The 21,179-nt window shown below is 39.3% G+C and overlaps 2 protein-coding genes across 5 annotated transcripts in view; both read left to right on the plus strand.

Moving 5' to 3' along the window:
- Positions 1-7,635, plus strand: part of MAP4K3 (mitogen-activated protein kinase kinase kinase kinase 3) — a 206,053-nt gene extending 198,418 nt beyond the window's left edge. For 2 of the 3 annotated variants that reach the window (XM_043604108.1, XM_043604109.1), the window contains 3 exons: positions 2,638-2,708; positions 5,466-5,521; positions 6,205-7,635. In XM_043604108.1, the coding sequence (XP_043460043.1) occupies positions 2,638-2,708; positions 5,466-5,521; positions 6,205-6,292 (215 nt within the window). In that variant the 3' untranslated portion in view covers positions 6,293-7,635. Of the gene's footprint in view, positions 1-2,612; positions 2,709-5,465; positions 5,522-6,204 lie in introns of all 3 variants that reach the window. The other variant, XR_006301061.1, reaches the window with a different exon arrangement.
- A 238-nt stretch (positions 7,636-7,873) lies between these two features.
- Positions 7,874-21,179, plus strand: part of CDKL4 (cyclin dependent kinase like 4) — a 53,013-nt gene continuing 39,707 nt past the window's right edge. The window contains exons 1-3 of one of the 2 annotated variants that reach the window (XM_043604112.1): positions 7,874-7,985; positions 9,642-9,737; positions 10,227-11,165. The gene's annotated coding sequence lies outside the window, so the exon portion shown is untranslated. The remainder of the gene's footprint in view (positions 7,986-9,641; positions 9,738-10,226; positions 11,166-21,179) is intronic. The other variant, XM_043604111.1, reaches the window with a different exon arrangement.

Below are 21,179 nucleotides of genomic sequence, written 5' to 3' on the forward strand. Positions count from 1 at the left end.
CTCTGCTCCTCCCCTGGTTACTCTGTGTCTCTCTCTCAGAAATAAATAGACATTAAAAAACATTTTTTTTAATCCCAATAAAGTGATTTGTGCCACATGATAAGCTGATCTAAAAATTCATGTGGCACACAAAAATAAATTCAAAATGGATGAAAGACCTAAATGTGAGACCGGAAACCATCAAAACCCTACAGGAGAAAACAGGCAGCAACCTCTTTGACCTCAGCCACAGCAACTTCCTACTTGACATGTCTCTGAAGGCAAAAGTGAACTATTGCAACCTCATCAAGATAAAGAGCTTCTGCACAGCAAAGGAAACAATCAACAAAACTAAAAGGCAACCAACGGAATGGGAGAAGGTATTTGCAAATGACATATCAGATAAAGGATTAGTATAAAAAATCTACAAAGAACTTACCAAACTCAGCACCCGAAAAACAATCCAGATGTGAAGAAATAGGCAGAAGATATGAATTGACACTTTTCCAAAGAAGACATCCATTTGGCAGACATATGAAAAGATGCTCAATGTCACTCATCATCAGGGAAATATAAATCAAAACCACAATGAGATACCACCTCACACCAGTCTGAGTGACTAAAACTTAACAACTCAGGAAACATCAGGTGTTGGCGAGGATATGGAGAAAGGGGAACCCTCTTGCTGTGTTGGTGGGAATGCAAACTGGTGTATCCACTCTGGAAAACAGTGTGGAGGTTCCTCCAAAAATTAAAAATAGAACTGCCCTACAGCCCAGTAATTGGACTACTAGGAATTTATCCAAAGGATACAGGAGAGCTGATTCAAAGGGACATGTGCACCCCAGTGTTTGTAACAGTGCTATTAACAATAGCCAAATTAAGGAAAGAGCCCAAATGTGCTTCAACTGATGAATAGATTAAGAAGATGTGTTGGGGCGCCTGGGTGGCGCAGTCGGTTAAGCGTCCGACTTCAGCCAGGTCACGATCTCGCGGTCCGTGAGTTCGAGCCCCGCGTCAGGCTCTGGGCTGATGGCTCAGAGCCTGGAGCCTGTTTCTGATTCTGTGTCTCCCTCTCTCTCTGCCCCTCCCCTGTTCATGCTCTGTCTCTCTCTGTCCCAAAAATAAATAAATGTTGAAAAAAAAAATTCTCTCTAAAAGAAGATGTGGGGTGTGTACGTGTGTGTATGTATATACGTGTATATATATATACATACACACATACATACATACATACATACATACACAATGGAATACTACTCAGCGATGGAAAAGAATGAAATCTTGGCATTTGCAACAATGTGGATGGAACTAGAAGGTATTACGCTAACCAAACTAAGTCAGTAAGAGAAAGATCTCATGATTTCACTCATATGTGGAATTTGAGAAACAGATGATCACAGGGGAAGGAAAGATATAAATAGAAAGGGAGGCCAACCATAAGAGACTCTTAAATACAGAGAACAAACTGATGGTTGATGGGCATTAAGGAGAGTGCTTGTTGGGATGAACACTGGATGTTGTATGTAAGTGATGAATCACTGGAATCTATTCCTAAAGCTAAGACTATACTATATGTTAACTAACTTAAGAATAAATTTCTTTAAAAAAAAAAAAGAAAAAAAAATAAAAATTCATGTGAAAGAGTCAAAGGCCAAGAACAGTAAAATAAATTTGGATGAATACCTGCCCTACTCAGTATTGGAACTTTTATAAAGCTATAGTGATTAACACAGTGTGGGATCAGACGGATAAAAAAGTAGAAGAGTGGCACCAGAAGAGAAGGCTCAGAAGTGGACCTACATGTAAATGGAAATTTATAGCATAAATATGTCAATGGAAAATGGTGGACTGTTCAGCAGATGATGCTGATGCAATTGCTTATCTGTAGGAAATAAAATTAGATGTCTTCCTCACTGAATACACACAAAAATATATATTAAATATGCAAATATTAAAAGCAAAACTAAAATTTTTAAAAAGTATGCCTGTGTCCCATTAATTCTGTTTCTAGAATTAGAAAAATTTGCACATGTATTAAAGAAGAGGTACAGAATGTTTATTACAGATCAAAAACCTAGAAACAGTTCAAATGTTCACCATACCCCATGTATGAAAGTCGGAAACATTTGATACAAAGTTTGCTATTGTGTAGTAATAGTAAAAACATGCATGAGAATGACAAGCATCAAATTTATAATAGCGGATATGTCAGGGAGAAAGGAAGGCCTGGAATGGACGGGGCCAGCTGCTCCGGCTGTACTCAGGTGCTGGCTGAATTTGGTTGTATTTTAAACGAAAGGCATATAATGGCAAAATGTCAGGATTTGAGAGTTGAATGGTAGATGCATATGTTTCTGTGCTCTTCTCATGTTTTTTGGTATGTTTGAAACATTTTATAATGTTTTCTTAAAACAAAAAATTTCTGTAACAAAACAATGTTTTCAATGAATCTTCTTTTTTCTTGCCAAAAGATGAATCAGTTCTGTCTGGTATATGTATATTTTTAATTTCAAAAGTAAAGATGCCATGTAAACATGGAATAGCTGACATTAGTTCTTAATGGAAGTACTGCTGTGCAAGATAGAGGGACAGGATGGTGCTTATCGGCTGAACTTTTGTACTATTAACAGTAACTGAGCTGTTCTTGCCTGCTAGTTTGCCTACAAGACAGTGTGCTAGCTTTCTGGAAACATGGAATGCAAGGTAGAAGTTTTAGATCTAATGAGGTAAGTAGTCTTTTAAAAATTATGTCCATTAGGGGCGCCTGGGTGGCGCAGTCGGTTAAGCGTCCGACTTCAGCCAGGTCACGATCTCGCGGTCTGTGAGTTCGAGCCCCGCGTCAGGCTCTGGGCTGATGGCTCAGAGCCTGGAGCCTGTTTCCGATTCTGTGTCTCCCTCTCTCTCTGCCCCTCCCCTGTTCATGCTCTGTCTCTCTCTGTCCCAAAAATAAATGAATGTTGAAAAATTATGTCCATTAAATAGGCATGAAACTATCAGATTCTACTTCAAACAATTTTCTTTAACTTTGCAAAGTTCCTAATGGATACGAGGAATACTTGATATGCTCGCTGTTGATGTTCAGTGTATTCAGTCTGGTGACGAGGTTCATAGCGTGTGCTCTGCAGCCACCTCTCTTTCTGCATTCACCCAAACGACTTCAGTGCGCATTTTGTGTGTAACCACATACTCACTTTTATATTCGGGACAAGAATTTCCTAATACTGCTAAAAGTGATTTCCTCGCAGCTCTCCCAACTCTCCCAGCCCATCCCTTGGAACAAGAGTGCAGATGCTGGCTCTCCTCGTCTTGAGGCACCATTTCTACTTTGGATTTCAGAAATGATGACCAGAGCAGGCTTATAAGTCAAGGATCCCACATTCCTCTCCAGCCACCTTGCCTCCTATTTCTCTTAACCCTCCTCACTTGGCATTTATAAGACTCTTTGCCCTTTTTCTTCCTACCTAAATTTAACTCCAGGAACGATTTAACTCGCAAGTCTTGTGAGTCAGTTCAGCTCACCATTTCCACCAGAGAGTGCTGGGGTTACAGACATTGTACTTGGCCCCGAGAATATTATAGGCAAGTGAAACCAGAAACTCTCCCAGTACCCCCAAATCAGTCTCAGCAGTATAACTTTCACTTGAACATTAGAGGGAAACGAAACTAACCTTCGGCTCCTCAAGCAAGAAAGCTCGTTTATGCCCCAGTCTGTCATTCTGAGCTCAGAGCATTTCTACTAACCAAGTGGGCAGTGTAGTAGAGCGACCGTCAGCATGAGTTCCAGAGTTGCGACGCCAGGTTCGTTTCTCCGCCCTGCAGTTTAGTACGTATAGCCGTGGCATGTCACTTAGCTCCTTTTCATTTTCAAATGGGAGATAACAATCGTACTTATTACTTCATGGGATGATTAAGGGAAAGGAAGCATGCGATGTGATTGGCATAATGCCTGATTTACAGTAAGTATTCGATAAAAATCCAAGGAGCGCCTGGCTGGCTCTGTCGGTACAGCATTCGACTTTTGATCTTAGGACTGTAAGTTTGAGCCCCACGTTGAGTTGCAGAAGTTACTTAAAAATAAAATCTTAGAGAAAATACAGTTCGGGCTAATACGTTCCTAGCAGTAATTCCCACAAGAGGGTTCACTTCTCAGGAAGATGTTTTAAAATCATCTGTGGAAATTGAACAGGGAATTAAGAACAGTCAACAACTAATAAACACTAGGCAGAGAAAGAAAGGCACCATAGGCAGGATACAAGAGAACAGTTTTTACAAAAAGACAAGGTTGCCCCCAAAATCACCTGAGGGGCTTCTTCAAAGTGCGCCGGTAGCCCTTACTGAGTACTGCTTGTCCAAAAACATGTCGAAGATCAGTCATGAGCACGATTACTGAAGTGAGCATGTTGTATCCTTCAGGTGTGCTGGGTTCCAAAAGAGTTGAGAATCCCTCATGTTTCCAGAATAACTAATTGTAGAGGTACTAATGCAATGGGGAGAAGTTACTGCCATTATAATTTGGAATGTTTCGCGTTCAATAAGCAAAAGGAGTGGGTTTTTCTTTCTTCTGTAGACTTACCTTTAACTCTCCAGCTGGTAATCGGTCACACTGAAGACTTCCTGAAGGCTGTATGCCATCAGAAAACACTATTTCAAGAGACTGGGGGGGGGGGGGTGGATATGGGAAAGAAAAATCCTCTGTTGAGCACTCCCATAGCTAGGCATTATACCCACTGATACTTTTAAGAATACTGCACAAGACTACCGCAGAGTAGATATTTTCTCTCCTGTTTTGCAGAAGACAAAACCATTTTCAACAAAATTACGTACCTTGCCCAGTGTCATAGCTAGTAAGTGGGATTCAAATTCCAGTCTTGAGTTTGTCCCATCATGCCACACTGCAGCCTTTTAAAAGTAAAAGGGCCCGATCAAAGTGGCTGGCTGCTGCAGTGGCCTTGCTGTTAGCATTAACCTAACTGACAAAAGGTTTTTGTTAAATAAATGGACTGGGTGCTTGCTTTTAAAGTTTTCCCTTGAGGTCTAGAATTTTGTTTTGTTTTGTTATGTTTTTATTTAACTTCCGGTTAGCTAACATACAGTGTAATAATAGTTTCGGGAATAGAATTTAGCAGTTCATCACTTACATGTAACACCCAGTACTCATCGTAACAAGTGCGCTCCTTAGTATCCACCACCCATTTAGCTCCTCCCCCCTGCCCACCTCCCCTCCAGCAACCTCAAGGTCTGTAATTTAATAAGTAAATGGTTTTCCTATTCTCCTATTTTAGGATTAATTCGAAATTAGCCATGTTTTTCCTAGGCTAACAAATTGACGTATCTCTGTGCTGACTTAACAAGTTAACAGTCATAGAGGGATCTGTTTTCATCTTAGGAATTATGTTTCTTTTTGATAGAGTTATAAATTAAATGCCCATATAAAATTTTGTGCCTTTAACTTTGGAAATTAAATTTATATTTTAATTGAACAGGTAACACAAGAAATTTCAGATAACACAAGAATTTTTAGGCTGCTTGGATCCGACAGGTATGGAAAGGGGTTGTACTAAAAACATAGTACTAAATGTGTTTTATAAAATCCAGCATGAAACTGATTTCATTTTCAAGGGAACTGAAATTTCTACAGTAATATATTCAACATTGTATTTTTCACACCAAAGAATCCACAAGTCAGGAAGTTATAAAGCCTTTGAGAATGTACCTGCTGTTCCAAGTAACAGGAATATATAGATCTGTCAGTACTAATTTTGCATTACGGTGCTGTCCAAAGTGTGATTTACAGCACAAGAAAGAAGAAATACCATATGCTGACAAATAAAACTTTTTGGTTTTAGCGCCAGATAGAATTTTTAGGTTCTATTCTGATATATTTCCTGTTTCTTGAATGACAGATTGTTCTATACTTTATGAGAATTAAGTTCCTCAAAATTATTCCAAACACAGGTTTACCCACCCCCCCCCCCCCCTGCTCCCTGACTCTTAAAACAGCACTGGCTTAGAGGTGGGAGGTGGTGGGCAGCAAAATTACTTACCGGAGCTGGAATTGGTTCTTTAACTATAATGAGTTGCAAATGATGGTCTGCCCACAAATCAAATAAACAGTATTTTATAGAGGCATAAAATGAAGAAGTAATGGAAACTGTTTCTGCTGACATTAGTTTTCAAGAATAACTTTGTTCTGCTACATGTTTTTTTGTTTATTACTTTTAGGGTCGTGGTTTTGGAAAGTAGGCCAACTGATAACCCCACAGCAAATAGCAATTTATACATCCTGGCGGGTCATGAAAACAGTTACTGAGAAATGTTGTGCTTTGACAGTTAACGCCAGAAAAGAAGGACACTACCGCGGCAACATTAACGAATGCTTGAAGCTGTACAAAGGCTGCAGTGACCTGGCTTCAGTTACTTGTAATTTATTGTGGCATGAGATAAGATGGGGGAAATTTCTGTTTTAAGTGGTATGGATATATATAGCATATTGAACCACACAAGTGCTTAATTCATTGTTAATGTAATCTTTGTACATATAGGCAGTATTTTTCTGTGAAACTTCATATTGCTGAAGACATACACTAAGAATTTATGTAGATAATGTACTTTTATGAGATGTACAAGTGAGTGTCTTATCTGTACAGATGTAAATGTTGATGAAAATGCAATTGGGGTTAATATTTTAAGAATTCTTTAGTATATTCTTGGGTGTGGCTATATTACAAAACGGGATGCTGGCAATGAAACAGTACATTTAACACTATTGTATTTTTATTATATGTAATTTAGTAATATGAATATAAATCTTGTAACTTCCAAATTGTAATGGAGGCTATAATCATTTTATAATCTTGTTTTTAATTTTAATGCAAGTACACTGGTGTTTATATTTGCACAGAGTATTGATACGTGATGTATTAAGTCACAAAAGTAAGCTGTGACAATGTCAATATGCATTTGGCCCCACGACATCTTTTTTAAATGTCTTTGGATTGTTTTCTATGTGAAACAAACCAATTAACCACCTGTTGTAGTAACTGGTCTTTTTATATTTAAGCAGAATCCTGTAAGATTGTTCGTGCTTAAAAATATACCTTTGAAAAAATTTTGAATCACAGAATAGCGGTACCTATAATAGTGACGCTGCAATTGTTGTCAGAATTACAGTGTGCACAAAGAATAAATCAGCGTTATTAGAGTCCACACTAAACATTTCGTATAGTCATGTTGAAGAACTATAACATTCCATCGAGTGGAGTGGTTCAAATTTCTAGTGGGATTTTTACTTTGGTTGGCCTTATTTTATGCTCGTTTTCCTATTTCTTTTGACTTAGAGTATTAATACATGGCCAAAATAATTTAGTTACTACCTCATATAAACAATATAATGGTTACTACACATCACAGGAACTTAGCTTTGGTTTAAAGTCATTTTTGATTGCTTTTTTCCAATGGAATATGTATATACCAAGTTTTAGCAAAAATGCACACTCTGGCTCTTTTTTGGTATATGTTCTTTATATTTTAATGTGGGTATATACACTAGGAACAAACTAAATTGTGATTTATGGTCTTCACTTATTTTAATTGATAATGCTTTTAAATATGTTTTTGATTGTACATAGTGTAAAATAAACATGTTTTTTAACACACGGTTGTACAGTAGCTTGTTATCTGGCTTAATCTGTATAGAGTAAGACTAAAATATATTAAGGAGAAAAAAACGTTTACTTATTCTGCATACCCATTCTGGTCCCTCAGATCATATTTTTATTTGATCTGTCATCTCAGTTTCATAAAGGGGCATCATCTATAGAATCTTCAACTTTCTGATGAGGAAGATCAAAACATCCATAGTCTTAGGAAGCAGGTGTCGGCAAACGTTCCTCATCCCAATGCTGCTCACCATCTGCTTTTTGTAAATAAGGTTTTATTGGAACACCACACCACATACTCGTTTATGTGTTGTCTGTGGCTGGATTTGCTGTACAGTGACCGAGGTGAGTGGTTCCGAGAAAGCTGTATGGCTTACAGAGCCTTAAATATTTACCAACTGTCCCTTTATAGAAAATGTTGCCGACTCCTGGGTTACAGAAAGGAAGGGGACAGTGTTGGGGAATGCAGTTCTGGAGGTTAAGGAAGGGGACACTTGGGTGGGAAGAACTGGATTGTGTGTCATGAGGCGCCATTTCTACTCTTGCTAGTTTCACTACCCTTCTCTGTGACTTTAGGTAATTTACTTGACTCTAGAACAGTTTCCTTATTTAAAAACATGACTCTAAGTCATATAGGTATAACATTATCATCAATTTGTTGAAAAACAGAGACTCATGGAATTGATTTTCAAGAAATCAAGAGCTGTTCTTGGCATTTATTGACAAGGCTGTCGATCCTTTTTCTGGGCCAGTTTTTTCTAGTTTCCGAGTCCTATATGTTACATAAAGGGTCACATCTCAAAAAAGATTCAACCGTCATATTTAATTGTCAAACAGAATTCTTCCCAGAAATGCAACTGGTTTGTAGGTCACTCATGGGCTTTTTAAAAATGTGGACCCCTGGAATCACTCCCTGGGGATGAGGCCCAGTGACATATTATTTTTATAAAGTTGTACAGATTATTCTGATGTGCAGCCCCTATGTGGGAAACACTGGTTGACTTGAATTTAAATCAGTTTTCTGAGGGTGGTCCAAGGATCACATGCCTCAGAATAATCTGATGACCCTTAAAAATGCAACTTTGTAGCTCTACCTGGTAAGTTTTGACTAAGGATCTTTATTCACTCAAAAGGAAAAGAGCCACTCACCTAAATGTTGGAAACTATTTTATCTTCATTAAACAATCTATCTTGTGAGCTAGTTTCTTAGACATTAGTGTTGAGATGAGATTGGTTGTTTCTGGGCCCATTGCCATCATTCAGCTTGCAAGTGCGCCACTGATTTCAGAAGAGATCAGGAAATAAAGAACAAATAGCAGTTTTCACCATTGTTAGAAAGAGATGAAAATGTGTGCTATACAAAATACTAGGTAAGCACTAAGAGCCTGACTTGAGGGAATATGGTAAGTGCCCAGGGCTGTGTGCCAGGTGGCTATCCTACATGCTTTATATAGATTCTCCCACTAGAGCACCACAACAGCCCAGTGAGTAGGTATTGTTAATGCTCTTTCCCAAATGAAGAAACAGGCACATACAGCTTAAATAACTTGCCTAAGAATAAAGCTGGTAAGTGATAGAGCTAGGATTTAAACCCAGGCCACTTGGTTCAAAGTGCATACTCTTTAAGTACCATACTAAAGTATGTATTCCACAGAATACAAGCATTATATATATCCACTGCCCTCTAAAATATAAGCATTTTCCCCCCAGGAAATTAGATTTATTTTCACCAGGAGTTGGATTCCAAATTCTGACTCTCACTGTGTCTTGCAACAAGAGAAATTAACTTCCTGTCTTAATTTATTTTTGCTTTGTCAGAAAGCATTTTCTTTATTCAAAGTGTTTTATATTAGAATAAGGATTTGCATAAAATTACAACTAAAGCTTATTAAGTAAGTCTAGTCAAAACTCATTGCAAAGACGTGTGTGTGTGTGTGTGTGTGTGAGAGAGAGAGAGAGAGAGACTCCATTATTTAACGAACTTCTATTGATAACTTTCAGTGTATCCAGACACTTCACTGGCACTGGAGAAAAGATGGAAAAGGCGGCATTTCCAGTATTCAAGGAGCCCATTTGGTTGAAAAGCAATAAAGAAAGGTACAAAAGGCTGCACCGAATTCTGCTTTGGGAGAAGGAAAGCCTTTATGCAGAAAGTTCTATATAATCCAGGTTGTTGATGGATGAATAGTTTATGAAGTGCAGGAGAAAAGGGTAGCAAGCTGTAGGCTAGATAGATCTTGAGTGCAGGTGCAAGGAACAGTGGTGATACATGCAGCTGAGTTTAAGGTGCCTGGAGCACAGCAACAGGGCATGAAGCTAGAAAACAGGTTGGGCCTGACTGTAGAGGGCTTCCCCACGAGAAAGGAGCTCTAGTAGTCTATAGTTTCAGGAACTTCATAGATCGAACACATGACCATGGAAACAGGCCGCTGGGTTTGCGCGTAGTGATCACCTGTGTCCTTACTGAGAAAATTTTCTACAGCATGATGAAGGCAGAAATGGGTAGATGTGAGCTGAGGTAGATTTGAGGGTATGCTTGGTCTTGAAGGAGAAAGGAGATAAACATTTCTGGCTTTGTTTTCTAAGCAAATGAAGGCAATGGAAAACTGAAGATGAGAAAAAGGGAGTAGAGCGACCTGAAGGAAGAAGGGGAAGTATGGCCACCCCAGTCGGCATGATGGGGAGCATTGTACTGATGCTAAACAAAGTATGTATGTGCTCATTAACATAGCATTTTTAAGTTCCTGTTTGGAAACAAGAAGAGTAAGCTTTGCCCAAAATGATACTGTCCAGTGTTCATCACATTATTTGCCTGACCTGCTTCCTCACTAGCTGGCAAATTGGTCTCTCTCTGAATCAGCTCCACATACTACTACCCTGCTCGCTGAATTATGAAAACGGCAGCAACGTGTACCATAGCTAATAGCTGCCTGTCACGGAAAAGCCTCCAGAAGTTTGCTGAAAAGCTATTTGGATAATAAAAGCAGGACTGAAAAGTACTAATAACAGAGGATCTGACAAACTGAAGGTCTCCGCCCGGGCAAGGAAACAGCCTCCTTTCAACGTTTACATGCGCTTAATTTTAGTGCTCTTGAGGACTCGGAGAGGAACAGGACTTCGTACAATCAAGTGTTACTGGACAAGTAGCTTAAATATTTCCTGAGCGCCTTCTTCGGGGCCCCTTCGGGGTTCCAGAGAAGAAGCTTCTCCTGTGTCTGCACTACGACGTTGCGGCCCTGCCAGACGTTGCCCACCGACACAAGGCGGCGGGGCCACGGCTTCCCCGGCAGCAGGTGCGGCGGCGGCGGCGGGGGCGGGGCGGGGCGGGGGGACCGCTCCGGAAGTCGCCCTGCCCGCGCGCCCTGAGCGTCCGGTTGCCCGGGAGACGCCGTGGCCGTCCGCTCCGCCGTCGCCGTGCGGGTGGCTGCCTGCGCACAGCGACCCCCGCCGGGTTGGGGCCGCTCGGGGCTGCGCGAGATTACGTCGCCACGGTCCGGGTCCGCTCCGTAAGTGGAGGCGCTAGCGGTGGGTCGGGGGCCTGCGGGCTGGCGCGAGGGGCTGATGGCGAGAGAAGTGGGGTCTGCTCGCACGCTCCCAGAGAAAGGAGAGTTCCCGAGGGCAGGGGAGCCTCCGGAGGGACGGGGAGGGTGGAGGCGAGGGGCTAGAGGTGACAGGGTGCTCCCGCCAGCCTCACGCCCCACCCGCTGCGGCTCCCTAGGAGCTAGAGGGAGATGCGGTCCTGGAGTGGCGAGCGGCGGCGGGAAGGTGGCAGAGCGGCGGCGGGGGCGCACCCGCGCTTTGGGAGACCCTTGTGTGGCCGAGAGGCTGGACTGCCATTGAAGGGTCGAGACCTCTTCAGAGGCCTGGAAATAAAGAGGACTATGCCACGCTTCCAGATATGCGTACAGATGAAATGTGGTGGTTGTTTTGTTTTTTTTTTTAAAACAAAATTAGTTTCTTGGGTTATATAAATTATATGGTCTTCTGGTTTCCTGGGGAGTGCTTTCAATTCATCTGTGCCATCACCAAGACAAGCTTATTAACAGGTGTGTGTACTTTCGAGGTTCTGTAATTCAGGGTTATGTTCATAAGATAGATGCAGATGGGTCTTGTAGCCCACTTTCCGGGTCAGTTTTATAAAGACGAATACTGCAAGTTTGGTTGCACTGGAAACACTACTAACAACATAGCACATGGTGAGTTGAAGTCTGCAGAATCCACCTGGTCTGGCCTGGTCTTGAAAAGGTCTCCTTTCCCCCTAATTCCTAACGCCACCATTTGCACCAGTTTCTTATAAACTTCAGGAAATGTGTCAGTATTTTTTCACCCCATTACTCTCCTGTTTCTTAATTTTGTTTTTCTTCCCCCTGCGCATTCCAGAGGCTTGCTTGAGCCCTCAGGACCTGCTTTGTGATACAACCATGGAAAACAATCTGCCTCCCAGTGTTTTCTCTGTTTCTGTGTGCATCATTTCCTTAAGACTAAGGAAATTAAAAAGAAAACTTTCAAAGAATTTAATGATCCACTCAAGTATCGTATCCATCTTTCTGTATTTACCAGTGGGCCTAAGTGTATATCTGTTTTTACCTTTGTACACAGAACTTCATGAATTTAACAGATATTTGGTAAATTGTGAAGTCAGGAGACCCCATAGCCAAGATATATATATATATATATATATATATATATATATATATATACACATACACACACATATATATATTCTATATATATATTCTATATATATATAGTATTCTATATATATATAGTATTCTATATATATTGTATTCTATATATATATTGTATTATATATATATATATATATATATATATATATATATATATATAGAAGGTCACTAAGGACAGTGAAAAATATTTTCAACCAATTTCATCTATTCCCTGGCAATAGCTATATCACTGCTTAATCTTGATTTCCTGCCCAGATACTATATTAACAACCAAAACGTGATTATTTCCTTTGCTTAAAAGAGAGTGATTTCACATAATTAGCAGAAAGGTTAGAGAATAAAATTACGGAAGGACTTCAATAGGTTGAGCACCTGCCATGTGCCAGTCGATGGGCTAAGGATGCAAGTCGGATGTAATGAATAATGCGTAAAAAAGGAGTGGGGAAGTCATGAACACAGTATGTGTGCAGAGAAAGATTGGGGTTGGGGAAGGCTAAGAGAAAGGACATTTGAATTGAATTGCAAAAGATGAGGATTTCAGGGTCAGACCTTCCCAGCAGTGGCATAAGCAGAGACAGATCTGAAAATGTCTGGGGAAGAATCTGAGGAGCATCGTGGGAAAGGTCCATTGGGACCAGAGTGTAAAGGACTGTAAATATCATATTGTAATCTGAACTTTATTCTGTGGCATTAGAGGCCATAGGACATTTCTGAGGAAAGGCAACATCTGAGGATATTGATGTTTGAGAAAGATGTCTTTGGTGTAATGGAAGTTGATATGCAGGAGAAAAGTGAGTTAAGACACTTCAGTCCCACCATATATAGGTTTTTTAAATAGCTGCATTTTGATATAATAATTTCAAACTTGAAAGAATAGTACAATGAACTCCCATACATCTATGTGATTCATTAATTATGCTCCATTTGTCTTATCATTTCCTTCCTGTCTCTCCATGTATAAATACATGTATATTAATTTTTCTGTCTGTACCTTTTGAGAGTAAGCTACAGACATCATGCCCCTTTACCCTTACGTATAGTTCAGGTATATTTCCCAAGAACTAGGCCATTTTCTTACATAACCACAGTACGGATTACATAAATCAGGAAATTCAGTACCTATTCCACAGTCAATATTTAATTTTTTGTTTTTACATTTATTTTTTTTTATTTTTTTAACGTTTATTTATTTTTGAGACAGAGAGAGACAGAGCATGAACGGGGGAGGGTCAGAGAGAGGGAGACACAGAATCCAAAACAGGCTCCAGGCTCCGAGCTGTCAGCACAGAGCCCGGCGCAGGACTCGAACTCACGGACTGCGAGATCATGACCTGAGCCGAAGTCGGCCGCTCAACCGACTGAACCACCCAGGCACCCCTTACATTTATTTATTTTTGAGAGACAGAGAGAGACAGAGCACAGCGGAGGAGGGGCAAAGAGAGAAGGAGACACAGAATCTGAAGCAGGCTCCAGGCTCTGAGCTGTCAGCACAGAGCCCAACGCAGGGCTCGAACTCACAGACTGTGAGATCACGACCTGAGCCGAAGTCAGACACCTAACCAACTGTGCCACTCAGGTGGCACCACAGCCGATATTTAGATTTCATCAATTAGCCCAAGTATAATTCTTTATAGTTATCCCATTCAAAAACTCAATTTAGCATCACACATTGCATTGCATTTCCTTTTCAATCTTTTTAGTCTCCTTCATTCTGGAACAGTTCTTTGACCTTTGTCTTTTATGACCTTAACATTTTTTTAAGAACACGGGCCAGTTATTTGTAGGATGCCAGAGTAAATTTGTCTACTGTTTCCTCGTGATCCGATTCAGGCTTTGCATTTTGGGCAGCGGTACCACTGAGGAGATGCTGGGTCCTTCTCAGGGGTACATTTGCCTTTTCTAGAAATTTCATGTAAATGGAATCATATAATATGTGTGTGGGTGGGGAGCTGTCTGGCTTCTTTCACATAGCATATGTTTTCAGTTTTATTTTTTTATGCGCATCACACTATAGTATGAATCAATACTTTCCTTTTAATGCTGAACAAGTATATCATTGAATGGATTTTCATTCATTAGTTGATGGGCATTTAGATTGTTTTTAACGGGAGCTCTTATGAATAATGATACTATAAACACTTGCATACATGTCTTTGTATAGACCTATTTTTATTTTTCCTGGATAGATACCAAAGAGTGGAAGTGCTGTTTCTGTTTAACTTTTATTTTAAATTTGTGTTTAACTTTTAAGATATTACCAAACTGTTTTCCAATGGGACTGCGCCATTTAGCCTTCCTACCATTAATGTGTGAGAGTTCCAGTTTCTATGCATCCTTATCAATCCTGGATATTGTCACTCTTTGTCTTTTACTCCTTCTGGTGGGTACATAGTGGTATCTTATTGTGGTTTTAATTTACATTTCCTAATGACTAATAGCACCCTTTCATGTGCTTATTAGACATTCATATATCTTCTCTGGTGAAATATCTATTCAAATCTTTTGTTCATTTCTGGGGTGACTGGCTGGCTCAGTTGGTAGAGCATACAACTCTTGATCTTGGGATCATGAGTTCAAGCCTCATGTTGGGGTAGAGTTAACTTAAAATCTTTTGTCCATTTTTAAGTTGGGTTATCTGGCTGCCTGATGAGTTGTAAGAATGCTTTATGTATTGTGGATACAGATCCTTTCCTTTTTTTTTTTATATTTATTTTATTTTTGAGAGAGAGAGAGACAGAGTGTGAGCAGGCGAGGGGTAGAGACAGAGGGAGACACAGAATCTGAAGCAGGCTCCAAGCTCCAAGCTGTCAGCACAGAGCCCAACTCAGGACTCTAACTCACAAACCGTGAGATCATGACCTGAGCTGAAGTCGGACACTTGACCGACTGAGCAAACCCAGGCGCCCCATGGATACAAATCCTTTATCTAATGTTTTCTTTAGACTCTGTCTTGTTTTTTCATTTTCTTACTGGGTCAGTTTTTTTGAAGAGCAAAAGATTTTAATTTTGATGAATTCCATTTTATCAATTTTTTTCTTTTATGTATCATGCTTCTGGTGTCGGATCTTAGAAATCTTTGCCTAACTTAAGGTCACAAAGATTTTTCTCTTAATTTTTGCTAGAAGTTGTACAGTTGTAGCTCTTACATTTTGATCTGTGATGCATTTTGAGTTAGTTCTGGTATATTGTGTGAGGTACTTAAGTTTTTTTGTTTTTGTTTTTATTTTATTACATATGTACACCAACTGTCCTAGCATCATTTGTTGAAATGATTGAAAACAATCTTCTTTTTTCATTGAATTGCCATCGCATCTTTGTGAAAAGCAATTGACTATAAATAAAAGGGTCATTTCGTGACTGTCCGTTCTGTTTCACTGATACATATGTCTGTCTTTATGCCAGTACCATATTCTTTTCATTTACTCTAATTTTATGGTAAAATTTGAAGTCAGGTATTGTAAGTCTTCCAGTTTCTTTTTATTCCAGTTGCTTTGGCTGTTCTGGGTACTGTGAGTTTCCATACCAATCTTAGGTTCATCTTGTCAATTTCTATCCCCCAAAAAGAGTCTGTTGGGAATCGATTTTTGTTGTTTTTGTTGACTTGTTCTCCCCCACCCCCTTCCCCCACCGCCCTTGAGTATCAGAAACACTTTCCTTTTGCTTAGCATCCCTCATAACGTTTTAATTGGAAACTGGGCATTTCAGATAATACATCAATCCTGGATTCCAGTTTTCTCCACTGAGGATTTTTTTGTGGGTTGGTTTTTGTGTTTGCAACCTGCCTGTATTCTAGAATCTACCTCCTTCCAAACGTGTGACTGTTGATGTCCATGTTCAGTTTTTTAATTATTTTAGCCTGGCTTTCTAGGACTCACCACTGTCTGCATAGTTTGGTGGTCACCAATAATTTGAGCAGCAGTGGTACTTAAACACCTCTAGGCATAATCCTTCATCCTCTTCCAGTGGACCAGTGCGTGGGTTGGGCAGCGCATTCAGAGTTCAGTCAGCCCTCAAATCTGCCTCAGGACCCTACTGGGTCTTCCCTCTGTATGCCTCAGAGTTTCCCAGTTAGCCAGAGATATGTGGAAAGCCAAACTACCCCTTCTGGGGCTCTTCCATGATCTTCCCATAAATTTTTGGCTAGTCTGCAGCTCACTCCACCTGGAAGTACATCCTTAGGCTTACAAAGCTGTGGGGCTTTCCCCCGTTGGTTTCCTCCTGAATTTTACTGACAGTCCTGTCACGGGTTTTCAGCCTGTCATGGGTGTGAGCCATATCAAGCACATTTTCCCTTGGAGTAAGGCTTCTGGTTCATGGCCAGTTCACAGTAGTTGTGGCGGTGCCCCTGCTGAGCTGGGGGGATGAGGGTAGAGGAGGAATGGCAGCAGGTCCAGGCAGAAGCCACAGACCCCCATTGTTCTTAAGTGGAATTCTAACTGATCATGAATGAGTACTTCTCAATTTGTTTTTTACCTTTGGTTGATTTCCAGAGCCCCCAAATTGTTATGGGTTGGTTTGGGCTTTCATTTTACTTTTTTGACAATTTTCCCTGGCCTTGTGTTTTTCGGGAGAGAATTTACCAACCTCTTTACCCCACAGTAGTCAAAGTCTGACCCCTGGTGCTTTTTTGTGGGATTTAAAAAAAATAAACTTTCTTTATTTCTTATGCAGAAACCACCTTATTTTTTTTTAATTTTAATGTTTATTTTATTTTTGAGAGAGACAGAGAGAGACAGAGAGACAGAGAGAGAGAGAGAGAGAGAGAGAGAAAGCATGAGCAGGGGAGGGGCAGAGAGAGGAGGAGACACAGAATCCGAAGCAGGCTCCAGGCTCTGAGCCGTCAGCACAGAGCCCGACGCGGGGCTTGAACCCACAGACTGGGAGATCATGACAGACCCTTAACCAACAGACACTTAACTGACTGAGCCACCCAGGTGCCCCAGAAGCCACTTTAAATTCTCAACCTTTAATCAGGTAAATTTTCGTAAATGGTATTTTTCTAGAAAATTATTCATTTCATCTAAGTTTTTAAATACATTTTTATAGATGCCTGCATGGGGCACCTGAGTGGCTCAGTTGGTTGAGTGTCTGACTTCAGTTCAGGTCATGATCTCACAGTTCGTGAGTTCCAGCCCCGCGTGGGGCTCTGTGCTGACAGCTCGGAGCCAGGAGCCTGCTTTGGATTCTGTGTCTTCCTCTCTCTCTGCCCTAACCACCCTCCCTTTCTCTCTCCAAAATAAACACTTAAAAATAAATAAATACATAAATAAATAAAAATATAGATGCCTGCAAAGTAGACTCATGATTTTTGAAAAAAAATTGTTCTGTTTTATTACCTCTTGTTATTTCTTATTTTGTATATTCATTCTTTCTCCCTTTTTTCTTGAATAAGGTAGTTATAGGTTTGTTTAATTTTTTTAAGGAACTAGGATTTGGGTTTATTAATTAGATCTATTATTTCTGCTTCAATGTTATTGTTTCTCGTGCTTTATTTTGGTTTATTTTGTAGTTATTTTTTAGATTATTGCATTTATTTATTATTTTTACTCTTTTATCTTTTCTTCTATATTGTTTCGATCCCTGGATTTTATCTCTCAATTTCTGTATGTCAGGGTGTCTCAATCATGGCATTATGAACTTTTCAGATAGACCATTCTTCTTGTGGGGCTCTGTCCTGGGATAAATATTTAGCAGCATTCCTGGCCTCTACATACTCATAACAATAAAAAATGTCTCCAGACATTGAAAAATTCCTCTGAGGAACAAAATGACCCCCAGTTGAGAACCCCTGCTTTAAATGTATCTCATTGATTTTGATATGTAGTGTTTTCATTATTTTTTTTTTTAGTTCCATTATTTCAGTTTGCGTTTCCCCCTCTACCCAGTAGGTATTTAACTGAAGGCTTTTTTAGTTTGTAGGTAGAAGGTCTTTTTTTTTATTATATATATATATTTTTTAATTGTATTAATTTCTAGTTTGATTGTGATCAGAATGTTTTTATAATATTTCTAGTTTTTTTAACTTTCTGATGTGTGCTTGAGAAGAAGGTAGATTTTAGATTATCAGAGTATATAATTCAATATATCTGTCTCCTAAAGATCTACCTTATTGGTTACATTGTTTAGGTATTCTGCATAGTTACATGTTTTTTTTGTTTTGTTTTGTTTTTTGTTTTTTGTTTTCCATTGGCCTTGCCTTTTCCTCAAACTGGTGTGTTTAAGTGTCATGATTAATGTGTTTCTCTACATGTCTCCTTACATGTCCTAAATAAAGTTTCTGCTTTATAACAGTGATTGCTATGTTATTTGAGGGCTGTTATATCTTCATTGTGAATCGTGGCTTTTAGCATTAAAAATTGCCCCCTTCTGTTGTATTTAATGCTTCCTGTAGCTTTAATTCTATTTTGTCATAAATCTCCTTTCTTAAGATTTCCATTTGTCCTGAATACCTCTGTTTGTCTTTTTATTTTTAACCTTTCTGAATCACTTTGTCTTAGATGTGTCTCTTGCATATAGCTTATAGTTGAATCTAGCTTTGTGAGCCAAATTGAAATCTTTTTCATTTAATCAATGAGTTAAGCCCACACATATTTATTGATATAACTGATATTAGTCTTTACCCTGTCATATTGTTCTATATTATAATTTTTACATGTATAATGTTAACCCTGTGTTCTTTCTCTATGTATTGTGTTTGATTTTTATTTCTTAGACTTCTTTGGGTATTTTTTTAGTGCTCTCAGTCCATTTTCTTATTTAACTTTTTATTCTCTGGTTTGTCTGGTTTTTTTTCAAGTTTATTTATTTATTTTGAGAGAGAGAAAGAACATGCACGTGTAGGAGGGGCAGAGAGAGAGAGAGAGAGAGAGAGAATTCCAAGCAGGCCCTACACTGTCAGCATGGAGCCCAATGCAGGGCTCAAACTCACAAACCGTGAGATCATGACCTGAGCCAAAATCAAGAGTTGGAGCTTAATCAACTGAGCCACCCAGGTGCCCCTAGTTTGCCTCTTTTTAATGGTGTATTTTACTCCTATCTATTTAGTTATCAATTTATTCTGCTTTCTTTGTTCCCTTTCCATTTTTTAAACAGATCTTTAATTGCATTACCTTCTACATTGTCAGCATTTCTAACTTTTACATATTATTCTTCCACCCTTGTCCCCATCTTTGCTCTAGTCATCAATTAAATATATTAAATGCTCACTATAAATCTCTTCTTGAAGTTTTCCCAATCAGCTCTTGGCTGGGTGAAAGTTTCCTCTTGTAGATTCTTTAAGAGGGTTCATGAATACAATATTCCTGGAGGTCTTGCATATTTTAAACTGTTTATGTATGATTTTGCTACTTGAAGGACAGCTTGGTTGAGTATAAAATCCTTGGCCTTCACTTTCTTCTCTTGAATCTCTTGAAAAGGCTACTGTTGCACTGTGTCCTGTAGACAAGGTTGATGTCACTCTCTTTCTCTTATGGCTGCAGGATATGAGAGTATTTGTTTTGATAGTTTTATTCAAATATGTCCGAGTTGATTGTTCTGATTTAGTTTTGCCAACTACCTGACGGGCCTTTTCAGTTTGTACGCTTTGACTTTATTTTGCTGCCAGAAAAATTTCACGGATTATACTTTGAGCTATTCATTCTGTTCCACCATTTTGTTTTCTTCTTCGGAGACTCTAATTACATGTGTTGGGTTGTCTTTGCCTGTCTTCCATTTCAACCACTTTCTCTCTAAACTCTCTTACTTTTTCTTTTCTCATTTTTAATCTCTTAATTGTTGTTCTGTCTTTTTTTAATGTCCCTTATTAAGTTTTCATTGGAATCTATTCTTTCATTGGTGTCTTGTTTTTTAGCCTTTATTTCTGAGATGATTTTGTCTTTTTCTTGTATTTTTTTTCCTGAGTTCAATCAACTATCTTTTTTTTTCTTATTTATTTATTTTTTTGTTCACTTCTGGTCTTATTTGAATTTCTGATTCCAAGTGCTTTTCATATATCCAGATGAATGTTAGAAGATATTTAAATCGGTTTGGAGTGTTGTGTTAGTTTTCTTCTGCTTCACTGTTAGGTTTTTGGACATGATTTTCATCAGCTGAAATGTTCCATTCTCATTTCTATTTTCTTCCAATAATAGGTTTGTGTGGAGACCGCTTTCGTCTATTTGATTTCCTGGGCAAGTTTTGGCTTGTGATAGTTGACAGCAATCCTAGGTCAAGAGAGTCCGCTCTGTCAATGTGCCAAAGTGCAGTTTCTTTAATGAGTAGCACTTTTTTTTTTTAATTAGGGGCAGAGAGATTTGCATGTCCTTCAGTTTTGGGGTTCTCTTTTGTCTTGCAGGGGCACAAATTTACCCTCTTGCTTCTTTTACTCTTCACTCTCCAGTCTCTGACAGAGATTGGATAAGCCTCTTCCTTCCCTCTTGCCCTTCTCTTCCCCAATAGTGTCACACTGACTGATGCCTTCTCGACATCCGTAACTTTTAAGTCCTTTCCCTGTGGTGACTGCTCTGATCCACTGAGACACTCTCAGTATTTTTCCACTTGTGATGTATTTTCTCTTTGGCTGGGGGGAAGGGGGGATGATTTTAAGTCTATCCCAGGCCCTTCATTTCCTCTCCTGTCTCCTTTACAGTTTTTCCAGATCCCACTGCATTTCTGTATTCGTTCTCTGCAGAGGCTTCTAGTGGGATCCTAGGAAATATCTCTTCCAGAATTTGGAGTGTACTTTTCTACTTAAGTTTTTAAATTCCTCTGTCTTTCCTATTATGTTGGAAGCATTTCATTTATGTGCATTTTCTTATTAAGTTTATTTTTATTTAAGAGAGAGATAGAGAGCAAGCCACATGTGGGGCCCAAA

This window comes from Prionailurus bengalensis, chromosome A3 (genome assembly GCF_016509475.1).
Source record: "Prionailurus bengalensis isolate Pbe53 chromosome A3, Fcat_Pben_1.1_paternal_pri, whole genome shotgun sequence".
NCBI lineage: Eukaryota > Metazoa > Chordata > Mammalia > Carnivora > Felidae > Prionailurus > Prionailurus bengalensis.